Source organism: Nomascus leucogenys, chromosome 13 (genome assembly GCF_006542625.1).
Source record: "Nomascus leucogenys isolate Asia chromosome 13, Asia_NLE_v1, whole genome shotgun sequence".
Classification (NCBI taxonomy): domain Eukaryota; kingdom Metazoa; phylum Chordata; class Mammalia; order Primates; family Hylobatidae; genus Nomascus; species Nomascus leucogenys.
Genome location: NC_044393.1, coordinates 86,418,208 through 86,437,469, shown reverse-complemented (window position 1 = coordinate 86,437,469; position 19,262 = coordinate 86,418,208). Strand labels below are relative to the sequence as shown.

Here is a 19,262-nt window from a genome sequence, read left to right as displayed (position 1 = left end):
TGGGCTTATAAATGTCTAGTTTAATCAAAGAGGGTATTTCCTTTACTGTTTCTCATCCTCCCTATCATTTTCCATGGGTTTCAAAAAAATTGAAGGACAGAGGAATTTTTTTTTCTGCGTTACTAACATGGAAGTTTTTCAGTCATAGTCTTTTACTTGACCTCTGCCTTTTAATTTGTCTTCTTGTTCGTTTATGGTTCACTCTCCACTGCCTGAGCATTCCAGAATGTGTGACTTCACTGCCTCACAATCTTGCTCCATTTAGCTTAGAAGGTAAATTGCAAGCACTTCATAGGGGCCCCACACGCCATGTATGAAATGGCCCCTGCCACTTATTTCTCAAGTCCTTGCTTTTGTTACTCCTTTACATTCTAGCAATACTGAGTTACTTGTATATCTGATAGGGTTCTACGCAATTTCCTATCTGTACTCCTTTTCACACGCCTGTTGCTATTCTGCCTGGAGTTCTTCTCCTTCCTAACTTACCTAATAAGCTCCTCTTTATTCTTCAAAGCCAAGTTCAGATGATTCTTGCTTTTCTAAGCCTTCTTTCACACTTTTCATACTGAATCAATCTCTCTGTCTTCTGTGCAACCTCTTTGCCTCATATATATTTTGATCATTATATATTTTTTACATTATAATCATTTGTTTACGTATTTTTCTTTTTCACTGGATTATGAGTTCCCTGAAATTGTTCTTTGTGTCTCCTTCCCTTGGCACATGGCCTGGTAATAATAGGGTCTCAAGTAATAAATTGAATCAACATGAATGGAGAGAGTCAAACCTGAATAATAATGATTTAGGCTTAATAGGAGAAATATTTTTAAATGCATGGCCTTGAATTTTTGTTTTGTATTATTTTGCTGCATTTAAGCAAAATAAAGTGTAAAAAGTACCAAAATAAATAAAAACAAAGCAGAAACAAATATGAATATTGTGTAGCTAAAGGACTCATGATCAGGAAAGAAGTGAAGAGGACAGCTATAAGAACGCTAGTAATAGTTTACACTGTAAGGGCAGGTGCTTGCTCCAAGATAAAGTATACATGGAGGAAAAATAAACAATCTGGGATACAAGCACATGTCTTTCAGGTGTGGTGAAAAGAATAACCAGGGGGCTTTCCTGCATGCCTTAGTTGTCAGGTTTAAGATAATTATCTGTTTCTGGGATTCAACCTCTGTTGTTAAAATAAATACTTATATTGCTGATTTCAGAATATTTCTTCTCTCCTGAGCTAACTTCTTTCCCCTCCCTCTCTCTCTCTCTCTTTCTTTCTTTTTTGAGACAGAGTTTTACTCTTGTCACCCAGGCTGGAGTGCAATGGTGCGGTCTCGGCTCACTGCAACCTCTGCCTCCCGGGTTCAAGTGATTCTCCTGCCTCAGTCTCCTGAGTAGCTGGGATTACAGGCACCTGCCACCATGCCCAGCTACTTTTTGTATTTTCAGTAGAGACGGGGTTTCACCATGTTGGCCAGGCTGGTCTCGAAATCCTGACTTCAGGTGATCCACACGTGAGCTAACTTTTTATGCCGATTTCCAGCAATAATGGATGGTGTGCATGTCTCAGTAGTACAGTGCAGTAACTTGTTTTAGTGAAAGGTGAAATACTGAGTGAGGATGGAAATACTCCATATGTCTTAAAATTCCACAAAGCCAGGCATATGGGAGACATTCAACATGGAAACTCAACATGACTAATTTTCACAAAACACTCTGAAATTGATATTTTATCCACTGCCTGGACATACTGCAGAATGCATCCCCTTAGGACTCTAACAGAGCCATCTGGAATTTTTCAGATTTAATATCAGGGCTTTGCTTTTGCAGAAAGCCAGCAAAGACCTTGCTTCATAAGTTCTCCACCTGAGACATTCAGTTGTCCTTTGGCATGAATTTTGCTTTGTTCCTGTAGCTCTGTGACAAATTAATTGCAGACAATCCAAGACACGTTTTTTACTTACTTCTCATCAGCAAACACCAGGAGGAAAGATATTTCCTTGTGGCTGACTGTGTTATGACCTAAACACTTGAGGAAATTAGCTCATCTTATTTAAAATATAGGTTCTCTTTTAGATTCAACTTCTAATTTCATTTCACTTCTCATTCAATACTCCCCCCCAACTTTATTTTTTCTAATAATTAAGGCAGAATATGGGTGCCTCTGTTTCTGGGTGCTTTTGATGTCCTTTGGCTCTGAGAGTGTCCACATTATAACCAATTGGAGCTTCAGGCACTTCAAGTCTCTAGGACTTTTCCTTGCAGCTGGCCTAGGAGCAGGCAAACTTGTCTTAAAGATGGTTTGACAGTAACATGATGACTTTTTGGGAAGCTCCAGAATGTGTCAGTCTGAATATCAGTGTGACAGAACTGAGATTAATTCAACTCAACACATTTTAATTAAGGGCTCATTTGTTCTAAATAAGATACAGCCTTAGTTTTCAAGGGGGTTACAACCCGGTGAGAAAGGCTGGTATGTGGATGATAAAAAGTAAGGGAATCCAATGGGAGGATGAATCAGCCCTACCCAGGGAGGCCAAGTGGTGTTTCTCGGGCAGCGTTGACAGGGATTGTGGCAGGTTTCTGCTCACCACTCCCCATGTCCGTCTCCCAGAAGCTAATTTTCTTCCCACCAAATCTTGGCACTCTGTAGTTTTCATGAAAAAGTCTACTTTAAGAGATTTGCACAGTTGAAATAAATTGATACTTTGCCACTCATTGAGGTTCAAGGCCTTTTCTCCATTACCACTGTGTCTTTATTCTTTACTGTACACACATATAATAAACAATAATCTTACTAACCAGTAGATAAAATCATATCAAGCATCCCAAAGTAGCTAAAAATTATTTTCAACCATTTTTGTATCAACTGAATGATTCTTGCCCTGAGGTTTATCTTCATGTCTCATAAATATTAGTTATAGTAATTGGCAGCTTTATTGCCAAACTCCTGAGTTTGTCTTTGGTCATTTCCCTGCTATGGACTTGAGTGAGCTAGTCATTCAGAGAAGATGACTTCTTCAAAATAGGGGAAGTATGTGATGTCTTGCCTTTCCCTTCAAAATTTCAGCAACTCTGAATATAATGTTATATGTCTCTCTCTTTCTCCCCAGAAAAGAATAAGCGTGAGTCAAAGCCATAGTCTTCAAGCTGGAGGTGAATTCATCTCCAAACTTAGGTCTATACTACTCAAAGTATTTCAACTAGTAGTCACCTGAGGGGAAGCAAGCCTTTTAGGGTTGATATGATTTTTCATCTGAGATCTGATTACCATAATTAGAGCAGAACTCACATATAGTTTGCAAAAGTTGTTGATAAAGTTCTGAGGAACCTCAGTGATTGCCTTCTTGCCTCATGCTGTTTCTCCCGGGTTCTGAGACATAATGCAGCAAGTAGAGGGTCAGCTCACTCAAACATCAAATTCCATGAAGAGTGAAAACAAAAACTGGTAATGATAAGGGTGCATGCTATTTCTTTTACCTCTGTCTCAATTTATACTGTTCAAGTAGATCTCTTTGTATCTACAGACACCCAATCTAGTGCTTTTTTATATCCCTGGCTGGAGCCCTGTCCTTGGGCAATACACATCACAGGATTTCATCTGTACTACGTTTCTATGAGCTCTCTTTTTTTGTATGGTAAATCTAGACTTAGCTAAGTTTTTTGCAGTCCTAGGACACCATGCATAGACTGACATTTTAGTAACCTGTAACATCCAACCAATCCAGGTAAGAGTTGGGAATTGTTGATTGAAATATACCATGCAATCAACACATTAATTACACAGTCTACTAGTCTACTATATTGACTTTCCATTTAATTCAATTTGAGGGTATAATTACTATGAAATTATTCTTGATTATTGTTATAATTGTCATATAAAATATTGATCATGCTTATTATTTCCTTTTAGGTCCCCAGTCTCCTCAGAAGATCACGGTAAGAATCATCTGTCTTATTTATACCAATTCAGGATTGATACTTGACCCCTGGTCTTTGCAGTTCATTGTCAGAGCAAATAATTGTTTAAGCAAATGTCTCTTAAGATGTTGGCTTTGTGGTTTTTGAATGTAAAATGTCAAACACTTTTAAAAACTTAAATCACCCTAGCTGAATTTGATATCTTTCAAATCTGTTCCAACCTGTCTGGTTGACAAATATTGTGAAGGCTTAATTTATTCTGCCTGATTTCAGTCCCATCAGCAGAAACTTTTTGTGGTTTTGGGCTATTCCTGTAATTTTTATGACTCAGATTTTTATCCTTAAAAATGAGAGTTTATGGTAGATATTCCCTACAGCCCCTTCCAGACTGGACATTGGGATAATCTTCCAATCACTCATTTGCGAAGAGCACTCTAAGTCTGAAAGGAAGGCAAGCAGTCAGTGGTATTTGTTGTTACCCAATTGAGATGAATTGTTTGAATTTTAAGAGACAGCTAATTCACTCAAAAGAGAAAATATCTCATTTTGTTCCATCTCACCTTTGGAGTTGTTCATTTATCCAATCAGTCACAAAACTGTTAAGTGGCTACAATGAGTCAGTTATGCTATATAGTTATGTTTTACAAATATGCTATATGGAACTTTGGTTTGAGGCCCCTTTGTATCTTACCTGGACTTTGGAAATTCTCTCATAATTGGTATCCATACCTCTAGATTTCTTTCCCCTAGTTCACTGTATACCGGGCTAGCACCAAAATGATTGTTCTGTAGTAAAAATCTACTCCTATTGCCTCTAGAATGAAATCTTTCCAGCCGACCAATAATTGTGTTCAGCTTTTCAATATTGTATTTTAACATGGACTAGTAAGCACTAAATGATGGAACCTTTGTGTTCCTCCACTGCTTATTGCTTCATTTACCATCTTTTCCCTTCTCCTACCCATGATCTGTTTTCCAGCCGTGTGACAATACATCTAATTCTACATCTAATTTCTGGAGCTCACCATCTTTTCTGCACCTCCCTGCTTTTATCCATTCTGTTCTGTCTGACAGGAGGCTACTTCTTTTGCCATATAGACGGTTTCTACGCACCTCACCTCATCTTCTGTGAGGGCTTTCTGATCTGCTTATCATTGTGCCAAATATTTTTCTGCACTCTAGGGCTTAATGCACAAATTTCATGCTTTATTTACCCGTTTTCCCTATTAGACTATGAGTTCTTTGATATAGTTTCCAACGAAGAGCAAACAAGGAAAAAGTGTTTGTTAAATGAGTGAATTAAGAAAAGAGAGGCCGGGCGCGGTGACTCACGCTTGTAATCCCAGCACTTTGGGAGGCCGAGGCGGGGGGATCACGAGGTCAGGAGATCGAGACCACAGTGAAACCCCGTCTCTACTAAAAATACAAAAAATTAGCCGGGCGTGGTGGCGGGCGCCTGTAGTCCCAGCTACTCGGAGAGGCTGAGGCAGGAGAATGGCGTGAACCTGGGAGGCGGAGCTTGCAGTGAGCCGAGATTGCGCCACTGCACTCCAGCCTGGGCGACAGAGTGAGACTTTGTCTCAAAAAAAAAAAAAAGAAAAGAAAAGAGAGAAGGAGTTTTAGGCTGGCCTCTTCTACTGCCACATTGTGAAATCTGACTTAGTACTGGAATGAAGTTGTATTATTCTCTATGAAGAATCATAGGGAAAATTATGTTCAGGCCCATTAAGTCAGAATTAGGCAATTGACCACCTAATGGTAGCCTGCTATTATGTGCTATTTTGCTGATTGCTGTTGGTATTACTAGGTGTTTGCCCATTTATATAGGCCCTTGGGCTTCCATGTTCACATTATAAACTAGAAGCTTGTGTTTGGTTTTTATTTTGAACTAGGATTTCCTTTAATGACTTTTGGTTGTCTTTGCCTTCCTGTCTATAAGAATTTATTCCCCATTCAGACAAAAATGGTGGGTGAGGGAAACTTGTGAATTATAATTCGATAATCCACTAGGACTTCTTAAGTGGTTATGAAATAATAGGGGGCATATGTCAGGGTCTTTCGAAGTCCTAAAGGGTGACTACTGCCAGAAAGACTTGCTTGGAAGATTAAGAGCACTTCAGAATTGATTATTTTAAGAACCTTATATGTGATTAGTTGAAGAAACATTATTGAAATTAGAAGGCCATTATAATTTCATGGCTTCAAAAAATTTCTTACATGTTCATACCTGTTAGTTTGTTTCTGTGACTTCCAAAAATAGTTCAGGTACATAATGCAAAATTATAGTGATGATTTACCTAATCTTATGTAATTGTTCATCATTTTCTAGCCCATATATTCTTGAAAAAAAAACTTTTTTCTTTATTACCAGAATTTTCTATCCACCACTCGAAATATATTTCCTTCTGTTTATACATTTTTAAGAGCTCATATGTACTATGGCTAGTATAAAACCTCTTGAATGTCATAGCATCAATCTTACATAATATTTGTACACAATAATGGCATTGCAATACACTTGTAGGAGAGGTGAGAAGTAGCAATTTTTCTTTCTCAAATTTATTGGTAGAAAATTTAAGGCATGTTGGGCACATGGATTGTGAAATTGGAATATAAAACCTTATGTCTCTTGATTTTCTATTTTGTTTGCTTTCCTCAAATAGTCCTCCCTCTGTAATAACTAGTCACTTTGGCTCTACGACAAGAACTTATTCTTGGAAAAATCTAATTTTGCAATGTCCAATAACTGTGGTATTTTTCATTCCCGTGATACTCTTGCATAGAGAGCTTGAATACAGTGGCTTTGTCCTTTACCTTATCTTGTTTGTTTTCTTTTCCTTGTCTGTAAAATGCGGCTAATCGTAGACTGTGTACCTCATGGGATTGTAGCAAGTTCAGCTGAGAAATCATTTGTGAAATCACTTTCTGATTTTCTTTTTTTTTTTTTTGAGATGGAGTCTTGCTCTGTCACCCAGGCTGGAGTGCAGTGGGGTGATCTCGGCTCACTGCAAGCTCCACCTCCCGGGTTCACGCCATTCTCCTTCCTTAGCCTCCCAAGTAGCTAGGACTACAGGTGGCCGCCACCACGCCCGGCTAATTTTTTGTATTTTTTAGTAGAGATGGGGTTTCACCATGTTAGCCAGGATGGTCTCAATGTCCTGACCTTGTGATTCTCCCGCCTTGGCCTCCCAAAGTGCTGGGATTACAGGCGTGAGCCACCACGCCTGGCCCACTTTCTGATTTGTTAAAAGCACCCCAAACATAGTATTATTTGCTAGCATCCAGGCAGTAGAAGAGGAAGCACAGGTTTATCTGTGATGTTTGCTCGGGATTATGTTCCGCCCTTGAAAAGTTAAAAGAGGACGGGAGAGAATAACCGTTTTTTTCATTATCATTAAATTTTCTCCAGAAACCTTTTATTACATCAGGGTGAGGAGGAGTAAAATGTTTAATACACCATTTAGCTTATAGTGCCAGAGTAAAGGCTCAGTTGATGATTAGATGTGTGGTCATATAGAATTGGCAACACAAGGTCTAAATGACACATGAAGTGTTTCTATATTTATATAATAGCGCATCAGGGTCACTAAGAATAAAGGCTAAATTGTATTGAGTGCTTATTATGCAGAAGCACTGTGCTTGCGTGCTCCAACCGCCTTATGGCCTTTCATCTTTCACAAATAACACTCTGTAGTGGATGCATCACCCCCAGTTTCACAGCTGCAAAAGCAGGCTCAGAGTACTTAAATAACTTGCTTAAGGTCACGTAGCTAGTAGGTGAGAGAGTTAATTTTCAGACCCAGTTCTAACAACCAAACTCTTAACTCTCTTTATTGGCCATGTCCCTGAAAACCAAAGACATAATCGAACGGTTAGAACTATGGAGATAATTCTTCCCCCCTCTAACAAGAGTATATTTACTACCGTGTAAGTTAATTTCTTTTTAATGACAAAACAAAGCAGAACAAAAATAACAACTTCTCCCTCCTGCTGGGAATGATTTGTCCCTGTAGAAAAAGTAAATACCAATGTCACATTTTCTCATAATTAGTTAACTGAGTAAAACTGAAGTTTCAGGGAAACCTGCCATGCGAAACCCCAGTGGAAACATTGTTTTAATGTTACATCTGGAAGCTGGAACCCTACTCCTTGTCAGAAGATAAGCTTGGCAGTGATTGATTGCACTGTCCTCTGCGTTTCCTCTGTATTGAATGCCTATCACTTCATCATTTAAATTGCTCCTGGAGCCATCTCCTGGGCCCAGGCTGCTTCCCTGGCTCTGAGAACTCATCTTCCGTTGTCACCTTAGCCTGCTTATTTTACAGGCTCCTTGGAATGCTGCACTTACCACTGCTACCTGTGCCAGCACAGTCAGGGCAGGTCATCTTCCAACTAATGTCCATTCATTTACAAAATAAAAGACATTAGTTGCCTCTCAAAAGAAAGTGCCAACAATCTGCTGCATGCCCCACTGGAACATCTGAGGCAGGCATCCCTCTCCTGTCCTACCTCTTAGACCTGTTGTCAACTATGGCTGTCACATTCTAAGGCAGCTTTTTTGTTGCAACAGTAACATAGTGGACATGAATTGCAGTAATGGCTATTTGGAAATAAAATCGGCACAACCACAATCACTAGTGTAAAGTGTTTAAGAATGAATCCACTGTCAGGCTTGGAGACGGCTGTACTTGGCAGTAGGTTACTGATATGGTTTGGCTGTGTCCCCACCTAAATCTCACCTTGAATTGTAATAATCCCCATGTGTCAAGGATGGGGCCAGGTGGAGATAATTGAATCATGGGGCAGTTTCCCCCATACCGTTTTAGTGATAGTGAATAAGTCTCATGAGATCTGATGGTTTTGTAAATGGGAGTTCCCCTGCACAAGCTCTCTCTTGCCTGCCACCATGTAAGACGTCCCTTTGTTCTTCCTTCATCTTCCGCCATGATTGTGAGGCCTCCCCAGCCATATGGAACTGTGAGTCCATTAAACCTCTTTCCTTTATAAAATTATGCAGTCTTGAGTATGTCTTTATTAGCGACATGAGAATGGATTAATACAGTTATGCAGTGAAACACACTGTGGTGTGGCCCAAACTCTTTGAGGCATCAATGGCTATACCTCATCAATTCACTTTTCTTTCATGTATGTTACTGAAATGTATACTATTCATAAAATATATAAAATGTTATCTGCTCAGTTTAAATAATAAGCAAAAGGAACTACTGTGTACTTGGCCCTCAGACTAAGAAGTAAAACATTTGTAGGAATTTGGGAGCTTCATGTCATTTGCTTTCCTAATTATGTCCCCTTCCTTCTCCTTCAGAAATAACTACTATTCTGCCTTTTTGTTAATCATGTCCTTGTTTATTCTTATTGTTATACTACATATATGCACATCTTACATATGAATGTATACGTGGATATATAACTCATATATGTATTCCTGTATGTGTGTATATATAGTTTTACATATTTCGAATTTGTACAAATTGAATCATGTTGTGATTTGTTTCTTTTGTTCAAAAGAATATTTTTTGTGATTCATCCTTATGGATGAGTGCCATATGCATTTCATCAATAGTTCATGTTGTATACTACTCTATTATATGAGTATATAACAATTTATATATCCAATCTGCTAATGAATATTTACATAAATAACAGGTTTCTTGGGGGGTTGTTTTTGTTTTGCTGTTGCAAACAATATTACTATGAACATTGTCTTTTTGGTAACTCTTTCTGGTATCCATGTGCTTAAACCTGGGAATAGCTTAAGTTAGGTGGCAGATTATACACATATTTAACTTATAGCATTATAACACATTGTTTTCCAAAGTGATCATTTTAATATACACTCCCAACTCCAGTGGATAAGAGTTCCCATTGATCTACATCCTAACCAACACTTGATATTAACTAATTTAAAAATGTTTGCTGGTCTTGTGAAGGTATGAAATGGCATCTCAATGTGATTTTAATTTGTAATCAATGATTACACATGAGATCAAGCATCTTTTCATTTACTTATGGGCCATTTGTGTTTACTCTTCTATGAAAGTTCTTTTTATTTCTTTTACTCACTTTTCCCCACCTAATTGGTTGTGTTCTTCTTAATGATTTATGAAATTTTTAATGTATTCTAGGTAAAAATTGTTTTGTTGCCTATGTGTGTTGCAAATTTTCTCCAGTTTGTGGTTTATCTGCAAGCTCCTTTTGATGTCATCTGATGAATAGATGGATATTCTTTATTTTACTGTAGTAAAATCATTAATGTTTTCTCTATGGTTTATGCCTTTGGTATTTTTTAAAGAAATCTTTCAAAGCATAATCATAAAGATATTGTCTCATAAAATTTTTAGAGTGCTTTCTTTAATATTTGATAACTTGGAATTGATTTTTGTGGTTTGGTAAGAGGTGAAGGTCAAATTTAATTTTGATTGTGTTCATATACATAACCAGCTATTTCATTTTCATTTATTTTCTTCACTGACTTGCAAAGTCTGTTGTCTCCCTGTAAATGTGAGTCTCTAGGTTCTGTTTTCTGTTATATTGATGAATATATCTATCCCTGTACTATTGTTTTAGTTGTTATAACTTTGGTAAGAGTCCAGATATCTGTACTCTAGCCTGGGCTACAGAGCAAGACTCCGTCTCAAAAAAGTAAACTTGACTGATGTTATAGATGGAAATATGTGCAGATCTTTAATTGCATTGCTAGGTATAGCTTACTATATTGACCGTCACAGTACGTCACTTTGCAATGACTTTGGGTTATCATTAATGTAAAGTTGCTGGAGTGTCCTTTTTTTGCCCCATATCAGACTTTTCCTATAGAATCTCCCTTGGCTTTCTAATTAGATTCAAACTTTTTAGTGCTCATTTTTGAGGCTCTTTCTCTTCCTGGTTTAGCTCATGTTGCTTTAGAGCTTTAGAGAGTTACTTCTACTCTGCTTGTGGGACCCTCTCTAGACCTCGCCTTTCTTGTCTTTATTTAGCCATAAGTTCTCTATCACCTCCTACCATCTCTCTGGCAGGCACCTTCATTGTCCTTCATTCAGGTCTCACCTCAATGCTCATTAATTTCCGTGTCTTGGAACCACCTCCATAGATGCTAAGGACAAAGAAAGATGAATTTTCCTGACAACTTAAATGCCCATGATTTGTCCTTCCTTGTTGCCTACTGTTTTGTTTTTTGAGTGTGTTCCAATTTTCTTTCCTCATGGGTAATGTTGCTCTTCTTATTTGACTATAAACTCAGTGAATAGAGACATTGCCCTATTCTGTGCCGTGCCTTGGCACAGAACTGATTCTCTCTATATAAGTCTTACTGTTAAATTTGCTGCAGTATGTGGTGTTGGCAGACAGAAACTTTCATTACACATCTTTGAATCCCATTGCAGCCTCATTAATATTGTTCACTGTTGTAGAAGATAGGTCACTCCTGGTCTTTTTCCAAAGAGATTCAGTTACTATGTGCTGAAAAGATGGCCTTTTGTGGTAGTCTCACTGGGTGTTCCCTATAGACTGTGTTTTGAAAGGAAAAGAATAAAAATGATAGCGTATTTTTTCTTAGTCTTCTTTCACAAATCCTAGGAAAATAGATAATTCACTGCTGATTAAAAAGCAAAACAAAACAAAACAAAACAAAACAAACCCCCCTGGGCTTTCCAAAATCTGGTTATATTGCTTTCTATGTGTCCTGACCTTACTATTATCTGTCATTTCCCTTTACTAAATCTCACTTTCGATTGTAGCCGTATAATCCTTTTGATTGTTTTGGTTTTTTTGGAATGCTAGTTGTCTTTTGAAGGTTGATTGTAAGTGGTCGGAGGAGATGAGGGAATACTCTTTTTTGTTTGTTTTTGTTTTGTTTTGAGATGAAGTCTTGCTCTGTCGCCCAGGCTGGAGTGCAGTGGCACAATCTCGGCTCACTGCAACCTCCGTCTCCCAGGTTCAAGGGATTCTCCTGTCTCAGCCTTCCGAGTAGCTGGGATTACAGGCGTGCACCACAACGCCCAGGTAATATTTTGTCTTTTTAGTGGAGTCAGGGTTTCACCATGTTGATCAGCCTGGTCTCAAACTCCTGACCTCAAGCAATCCGCCTGCCTTGGCCTCCCAAAGTGCTGGGATTACAGGCATGAGCCACCATGCCAAGCTGAGGGAATACTCTTTATTAAAATTTACCTACAACATTGCATTGGGTTGCTTTTGGGGTTATAGAATACTTAAGTTGAAATATTAACACATTGTAAAATAAAAAAGTAATGTGGAAAGAAAGGAGTTACAAAAAGGAAGAAAGCTGGTGTCCTAGTCCTAGTTTACTTTTTTTTTTTTGAGGTGGAGTTTCACTGTGCCACCCAAGCTGGAGTGCAGTGGCATGATCTCAGCTCACTGCAACCTCTGCCTCCCAGGTTCAAGTGCTTCTCCTGCCTCAGCCTACAGAGCAGCTGGAATTACAGGCGTGTGCTACCACGCCTGGCTAATTTTTGTATTTTTTTTACCAGAGATGAGGTTTCACCATGTTGGCCAGGCTGGTCTCGAACTCCTGACCTCATGTGATCTACCCACCTCAGCCTCCCAAAGTTCTGGCATTACAGGCGTGAGCCACCACGCCTGGCCCCTAGTTTGCTTTTAAGTGGAAAGACGAGAAGGGGCCATCAGACAAGGTGATGTGTCTGGCAACAAGTGAAGCTATCATAGATTTTGTTTCCACAGATAAGTCAATACAGTATTTAGGAATTGAGAAATCTCTCACTCTGGTCTTTGTGTAATATTCTGTGATAGCAGAAACAAAAAATTGAATTGTGCCTATTGTTAAAAGTTTACTGTGTTTATGATTTCTACTGTATGAACTTATATGATCTGAGTTATATTAACACCCAGTGAAACCAAGGGGCTGGGTTGGTACACTGAAACTTATCGTAATATAATTCTCACGTGAGGCTGTTACTATATTTGTTTTTAATTTGACTAGAAATCCTAATATTTAATCAAAAGTCTTCTCCTCTACCTAGAGCTTGTTTTATCATTTTGGTGGCCTCCTCTTGCAAAGAACTGGCTGGTGACTAGTTTCCCTGAATTACGGACTTAGCCTAAACATATCTTACCATCATTACAAGTTGCAAAATATTAGAATGTGTTGTCACTGTTTCAGTTGGTTCCTAGAAGGTTAGTCTTAGATATGTTACTTTAACCTGTATGCTGTAGTACTTTGAATGTATTTTTTGTTTGCATTTTTGTTTGCCCAACCTGTCAATTACAGCTGCTTAGGCCTGGACTGTCCTGGATAAAGCTGTTAAAATATTCACCAGTCCAGCCATCTTATAAGCTAATTAAGTCAACTAAATGCTTCCTTGTTTTGCCAGACTTGTTATGTCAATCCTCAGTTTCTGGGTTCACTTTGGGTGCCCTAAATATTAGGGTGTGACTTTCTTAGCATCCTGTAACATCCATTCCCCAGCAAGCACAACTTCACATAATACTTACCAGAAGTTCGTTGCTGAAGCCTTTTCTTCGTCCAGCAGAGCAATTTGATTTTCTACAACTTCCCTCTTCAGAGCCAGAAAAGTATGGATATGGAGACCACTAAAACTGCATCCCTTTGGCCTGATCAGGCAAATATTGGGAAGGAAGGACCTCGTATTACTACCTAATGACCCCATAGTATTGTTTGACAGTTTATACAACCAGATAAGCAGGCAATGTAGTACCCTGCTAAAGAGACAGGCTTTCTCATATCTCATAAATATTTCACTTCCTGGGTCTACATGCTGGTTTTATTCCATATTAGCCATGTGGTCTTCAGCAAATTACTTAATGTCATTAAACCTCAATTTCTTCATCCTGAAAATGAGGATGATAATAAGAGTATGTATCTAATAGGCTTATTGTGAGGATTAAATTAGATAATATAGACAAAGACATAGCATACAGTTTGCTTAGAAACATCAACAAATGAAAGAGACAGGGGGAGAGGAAGTGTGCAAGAGAAAGTGAGAGCAACCATGAATGTCAGACAGCCAAAAAATGGGCATATAGTTTTTTTATAAATAGACCACATATGTCTCATTTGCATGGGCTTTTGGGATGATTAAAGCCTATTGTTCTCTAGGATTACTTGAAATACACATTTCCTGCAGGTTACAGCCCAATGGACACAGAATGACTTGTGTATTAGTCCATCCATTCTCACATTGCTATATAGAATTGGCTGAGACTGGGTAATTTATAAAGAAAAGATGTTTCATTGGCTCATGGTTCCACAGGCTATACAGGACGCATCGATGGGGAGGCCTCAGGAAACTTACAATCATGGCAGAAGGTGAAGGGGAAGCAGGCACATCCTACATGGCTGGAGCAGGAGGAAGAGAAAGCAAAGGGGGAGGTGCCCCACATAGTTTTAAACAACCAGATCTCGTGAAGACTCACTCACTATCATGAGAACACTGAGGGGGAAATCCACACCCATGGTCCAATCACCTCCCATCAGAACCCTCCTCCAACACTGGGGATTACAATTCAACATGAGATTTGGTGGGGACACGGATCCAAACTGCATCAACTTGTATCATTCTAAGTAATTGCCACTTTTGAATGGGTGGTAGGGTTGGCAATTGCAAAAGCCATGGTTTGGAGTCGCTTGCATCAGGCCTGGGTTTCCCCCTGGAGCAGGCTGAGCTTGGCTGCCTTCTAAGGCCTCTTCTGCTTTGGAGACACTTACAGGCTTCTGAGTCAGGACAGAACACTGAGCAATGAAACACAGGAGGAAAAATTAAAAACATCACCTTTAATTTTTGGAAAGTATTTTGGAGATACCTGTGCCCTGCTCTCTAAGGAGTTCTTGTAGGGATTTCTGCTTATGAATTCCAGTATATTGTTTCTGTTTGGGATGACAAATGGGGTTTCTATTGACACACCTTGCCACAGACCCACTTTTTGAAAAACACTAAAATCCACTTTGCAAGTGTATAAATATTGCAGGCAGGCAGCTTCTACATTCTTTGGCAAGGGAACAAAATACTATTTAATAATGCAGGTTCCAGCTTTTCTCCTGACAATGCAAAGTCCCAATGATTATTGAAAAGGGAATTTGAAATCTGCCAGAATCCACTCAGTTTTCCTTGTCTGGTGACATTTCCATCCTGTCACCCTCACTAGTGAAGACAATTGTTTCAGCCATTGAGAAAAAAAAAAAGGTATTTTATAAGACTGCAAGAAAGCGATTTAAACCATGACTATTTCTGTTAACTGTTTGCTTTGTTTCTCTGACCGTGTGCCTCTCTAGTCACCCTATCTTCTTTAACTATCTTGTGGGCTTTTTCCTGTTGTCAAAAAGCAAAGGGCTACTATCCAGAATCTACAATGAACTCAAACAAATTTACAAGAAAAAAACAAACAACCCCATCAAAAAGTGGGCGAAGAACATGAACAGACACTTCTCAAAAGAAGACATATATGCAGCCAAAAAACACATGAAAAATGCTCATCATCACTGGCCATCAGAGAAATGCAAATCAAAACCACAATGAGATACCATCTCACACCAGTTAGAATGGCCATCATTAAAAAGTCAGGAAACAACAGGTGCTGGAGAGGATGTGGAGAAATAGGAACACTTTTACACTGTTGGTGGGACTATAAACTAGTTCAACCATTGTGGAAGTCAGTGTGGCAATTCCTCAGGGATCTAGAAGTAGAAATACCATTTGACCCAGCCATCCCATTACTGGGTATATACCCAAAGGACTATAAATCATGCTGCTATAAAGACACATGCACACATATGTTTATTGTGGCACTATTCACAATAGCAAAGACTTGGAACCAACCCAAATGTCCAACAACGATAGACTGGATTAAGAAAATGTGGCACATATACACCATGGAATACTATGCAGCCATAAAAAATGATGAGTTCATGTCCTTTGTAGGGTCACGGATGAAACTGGAAAACATCATTCTCAGTAAACTATCGCAAGGACAAAAAACCAAACACCGCACGTTCTCACTCATAGGTGGGAATTGAACAATGAGAACTCATGGACACAGGAAGGGGAACATAGCACTCCAGGGACTGTTGTGGGGTGGGGGGAGCGGGGAGGGACAGCATTAGGAGATATACCTAATGCTAAATGACGAGTTAATGGGTGCAGCAAACCAACATGGCACATGGATACATATGTAACAAACCTGCACATTGTGCACATGTACCCTAAAACCTAAAGTACAAAAAAAAGCATGGTCTACCCAAAGCCATTCTTCAAGCATCTGATTTCCCAGCTGTCTTTCTGCTATATATTTAAACTCCTAGTTATCTTTGGGGAAGAGGGTGGTGGACTTGTGTGAGGATATAGTCTGAATGAAGTCTCCGAGTGATTTTTGTTCATGTTATAGGGGTGGGAGTTAGGGGAGAGGAGGGAGAGTCTTTGGCCTCACACTACCCTCTGAGTCCTGAATGGGGTTCTCTCAGCATCTCGTTTTCACGCTATTCCTGACACACTCCTCCCTGACCCTATTTCAGAGGTCCCTGTTATCAAATGGAAGTGCTTCTTATGTCTTCCTTCATTCTGCTAAGCTGCCTGTTCTCTATAGAAATCTCTACCCCCAGCTTTTCTACCAGTGCAAATCTTCGTTTTTGGAAAATTTCTTATACCTCCTCAAGGAAATCATTCTCTACATCACTCTATTTCTTTAGCAATCAGGGACTACATTTGGATGTATAAGTATATACATATTAAGTTTCTGGATATTCTTTCTTTTTCTTAAGAATACATGAATTCCTATGAAGAATGAAGGTTTAGTCTTGATTTCATTTCCCTCCCTATCAACTGGACAATAAAAATCTGATTTTTAATAAATATAATTGAAGACTTACTGATACGCTGAAGCCTATTCTATTTCAAATTAATATTTTATGTCTTGAGCATGCTTCAGAAGTAACCATTTACATAATAATTCTTCTAAGGCATAATGTTGCTTAATCAATTTAGCATGATATAGTGAAAATTAAGATTTATTTTTACTTTTCTGAAATAAAATGCTTAATTTTTATATTCTTCCAAGTAATAACTGTCATATGCTTATATGGGGAAGATTCAAAATTAGTGTTTTATTATAACCTGGTAGGGGTGGGTCTAGGGGAGGGATAGCATTAGGAGAAATACCTAATGTAGATGATGGGTTGGTGGGTGCAGCAAACCACCACGGCATGTGTATACCTGTGTAAACCTGCACATTCTGCACGTGTATCCCAGAACTTAAAGTATAATAAAAAATTAATAATGCAAATAATCTATATTTACAATAATAAGTGAGGGTATGCCCTTGACATTTTATTTATTTTTTAATTGTACACTTTTGCCATATGTGCATTTTACTGGTATGTCTCTGAACATGACCTTTGCTAAATTAACTCCTTCCTGACTTTACTTTTGTTCCAATGAGGGATGTTTAGCTATTCTTCTTTTTGGTTTAAAAGGCCTTTATATTACAGAGTGGTCAGTTTGCTGCTAGTCACTGAGAAGAAATGTAATGTGCATGCTGATGACTGGATGACTTATAAGCTTATAATCTTTCTGAGCTCTAGTATGTACTCAACTGTACTTGGCTTCTGACCTTAAACATCATTTTCCAAGCAGTCTTGATGTTTGGTAAAACCAGTAACCATCCATTACTCTCAGGCCACATCAGACCTGCAGATATCACTGGGTGAAACATAAGTACACTTGTTCACCCTAAGTTCCTTTCAGAGGCCTTGAAGGACACTGCTAAAACACATCCAGTGAATTCAGGAACCCTGATCTCAGGCAGAATGCCTGCCTGATGTTGGAGGAAGGGGCAAACCAAGGCCTGAAGCTATCTCTGTACTTCTCTGTAAAAGTCACCAGAGCTACAGGCCAGCAGCACTTCTCTTTTACGTGGCACCTTCCTCTCATCTGTGGGGATAATAAGGACTTCATTAGTTCTTCCATTTCTCTTATCCTCTCAGCATTATAGCTTTATCATCCAAATGCCAGGAAAGTAAAACGAAACAAAATTAGACAATCTAAATTAAACTCTCTCAATATTGTAGGGATGAAGGACCTTCAGAGTACTAGAACTTCTTAAAAAAAATCTCTTGCATTGCTACATCAGTTTCCAACACACATATTATTTCATTCAAATGTTAAGAAGGGGAAAAGAGTGTTACTGTGTACTGTAATTATTTTAGGTTCATGATGAAAATGCTTTACAAGGGTGGGCATGGTGGCTCACGCCTGTAATCCCAGCACTTTGTGAGGCTGAGGCGGGCGGATCACTAGGTCAGGAGATAGAGACTGTCCTGGTTAACATGGTGAAACCCCGTCTCTACTAAAAATACAAAAAATTAGCCAGATGTGGTGGCGGGTGCCTGTAGTCCCAGCTACTCAGGAGGCTGAGGCAGGAGAATGGCGTGAACCTGGAAGGCAGAGCTTGCAGTGAGCTGAGATGACGCCACTGCACTCCAGCCTGGGTGAGAATGCGAGACTCCATCTTAAAAAAAAAAAAAAAAAAAAGAAAAGGAAAGAAAATGCTTTACAAATATGAAAACTCCTCCCTGGATTTTTTTGCAAGCTTAATGTTTGCCTAACAAAATAGTTAATAGGATTCTATAATATTGATGTTAGAAATGGATTTATATTTTTCTAGTTTTAAGGGAATAGCTGTATATTACTTTAGATGGTGGTACTATATAAAAATATGTTTTCCCATTACATACAAAGATGACGATATTAATTTATTGCTAGAGAAAGAATTGATATTGAGTTATAGAGATTTTCCAGAAGGTATTTTAAGACCCTTTGCTGGTCCTTTGTGACTAGCAGCATGTATGTTACATGGCAGGCTGAAAGTGACATGCTGTGATTCTGGAAGAGCGTGAGCCTATTGGCCCTGTAACCCATGAGCTTGTTTTCACTAACCCAGTGCTCAAAGCAAATTAATTCACCCACGAAGTTTGTTTTAACACTTATCTAAGGGTTACTATCAATGTTCCAGGAAGTAACAAGTATCATTGCTGATATACAGCTCTGATTTGACTCATAAACATTTCTGATCTCATGAGATAGTTGCAGTGGTGTTTTGCTGTGTTTACTAGATGCATCTAATAAACACCATGAGATTTACGAAGAGATTTGAAGATATTTGTGACTCCAAAACTGATTGCAAGGTATAGCAGGGGCCAGTAAAGTGATCTTTCTTCCACTCCCTAGAATGTCTTCCTCAATCCAGAGTTTAAAGTGTATTGAAATGATAGCTGGCTGATTCACCAGGTCGAAAAGATCAACCAACTATTTATTAAGCACTTCATGCATTTTCTG

The 19,262-nt window shown here is 38.8% G+C and overlaps 1 protein-coding gene across 1 annotated transcript in view; it reads left to right on the top strand.

Moving 5' to 3' along the window:
• The window catches only part of DGKI (diacylglycerol kinase iota), a 460,711-nt gene that overhangs the window by 410,289 nt on the left and 31,160 nt on the right, over positions 1–19,262 (top strand). Inside the window, exon 28 of the mRNA XM_030825779.1 lies at positions 3,914–3,939. Within this exon, the coding sequence (XP_030681639.1) occupies positions 3,914–3,939 (26 nt within the window). The remainder of the gene's footprint in view (positions 1–3,913; positions 3,940–19,262) is intronic.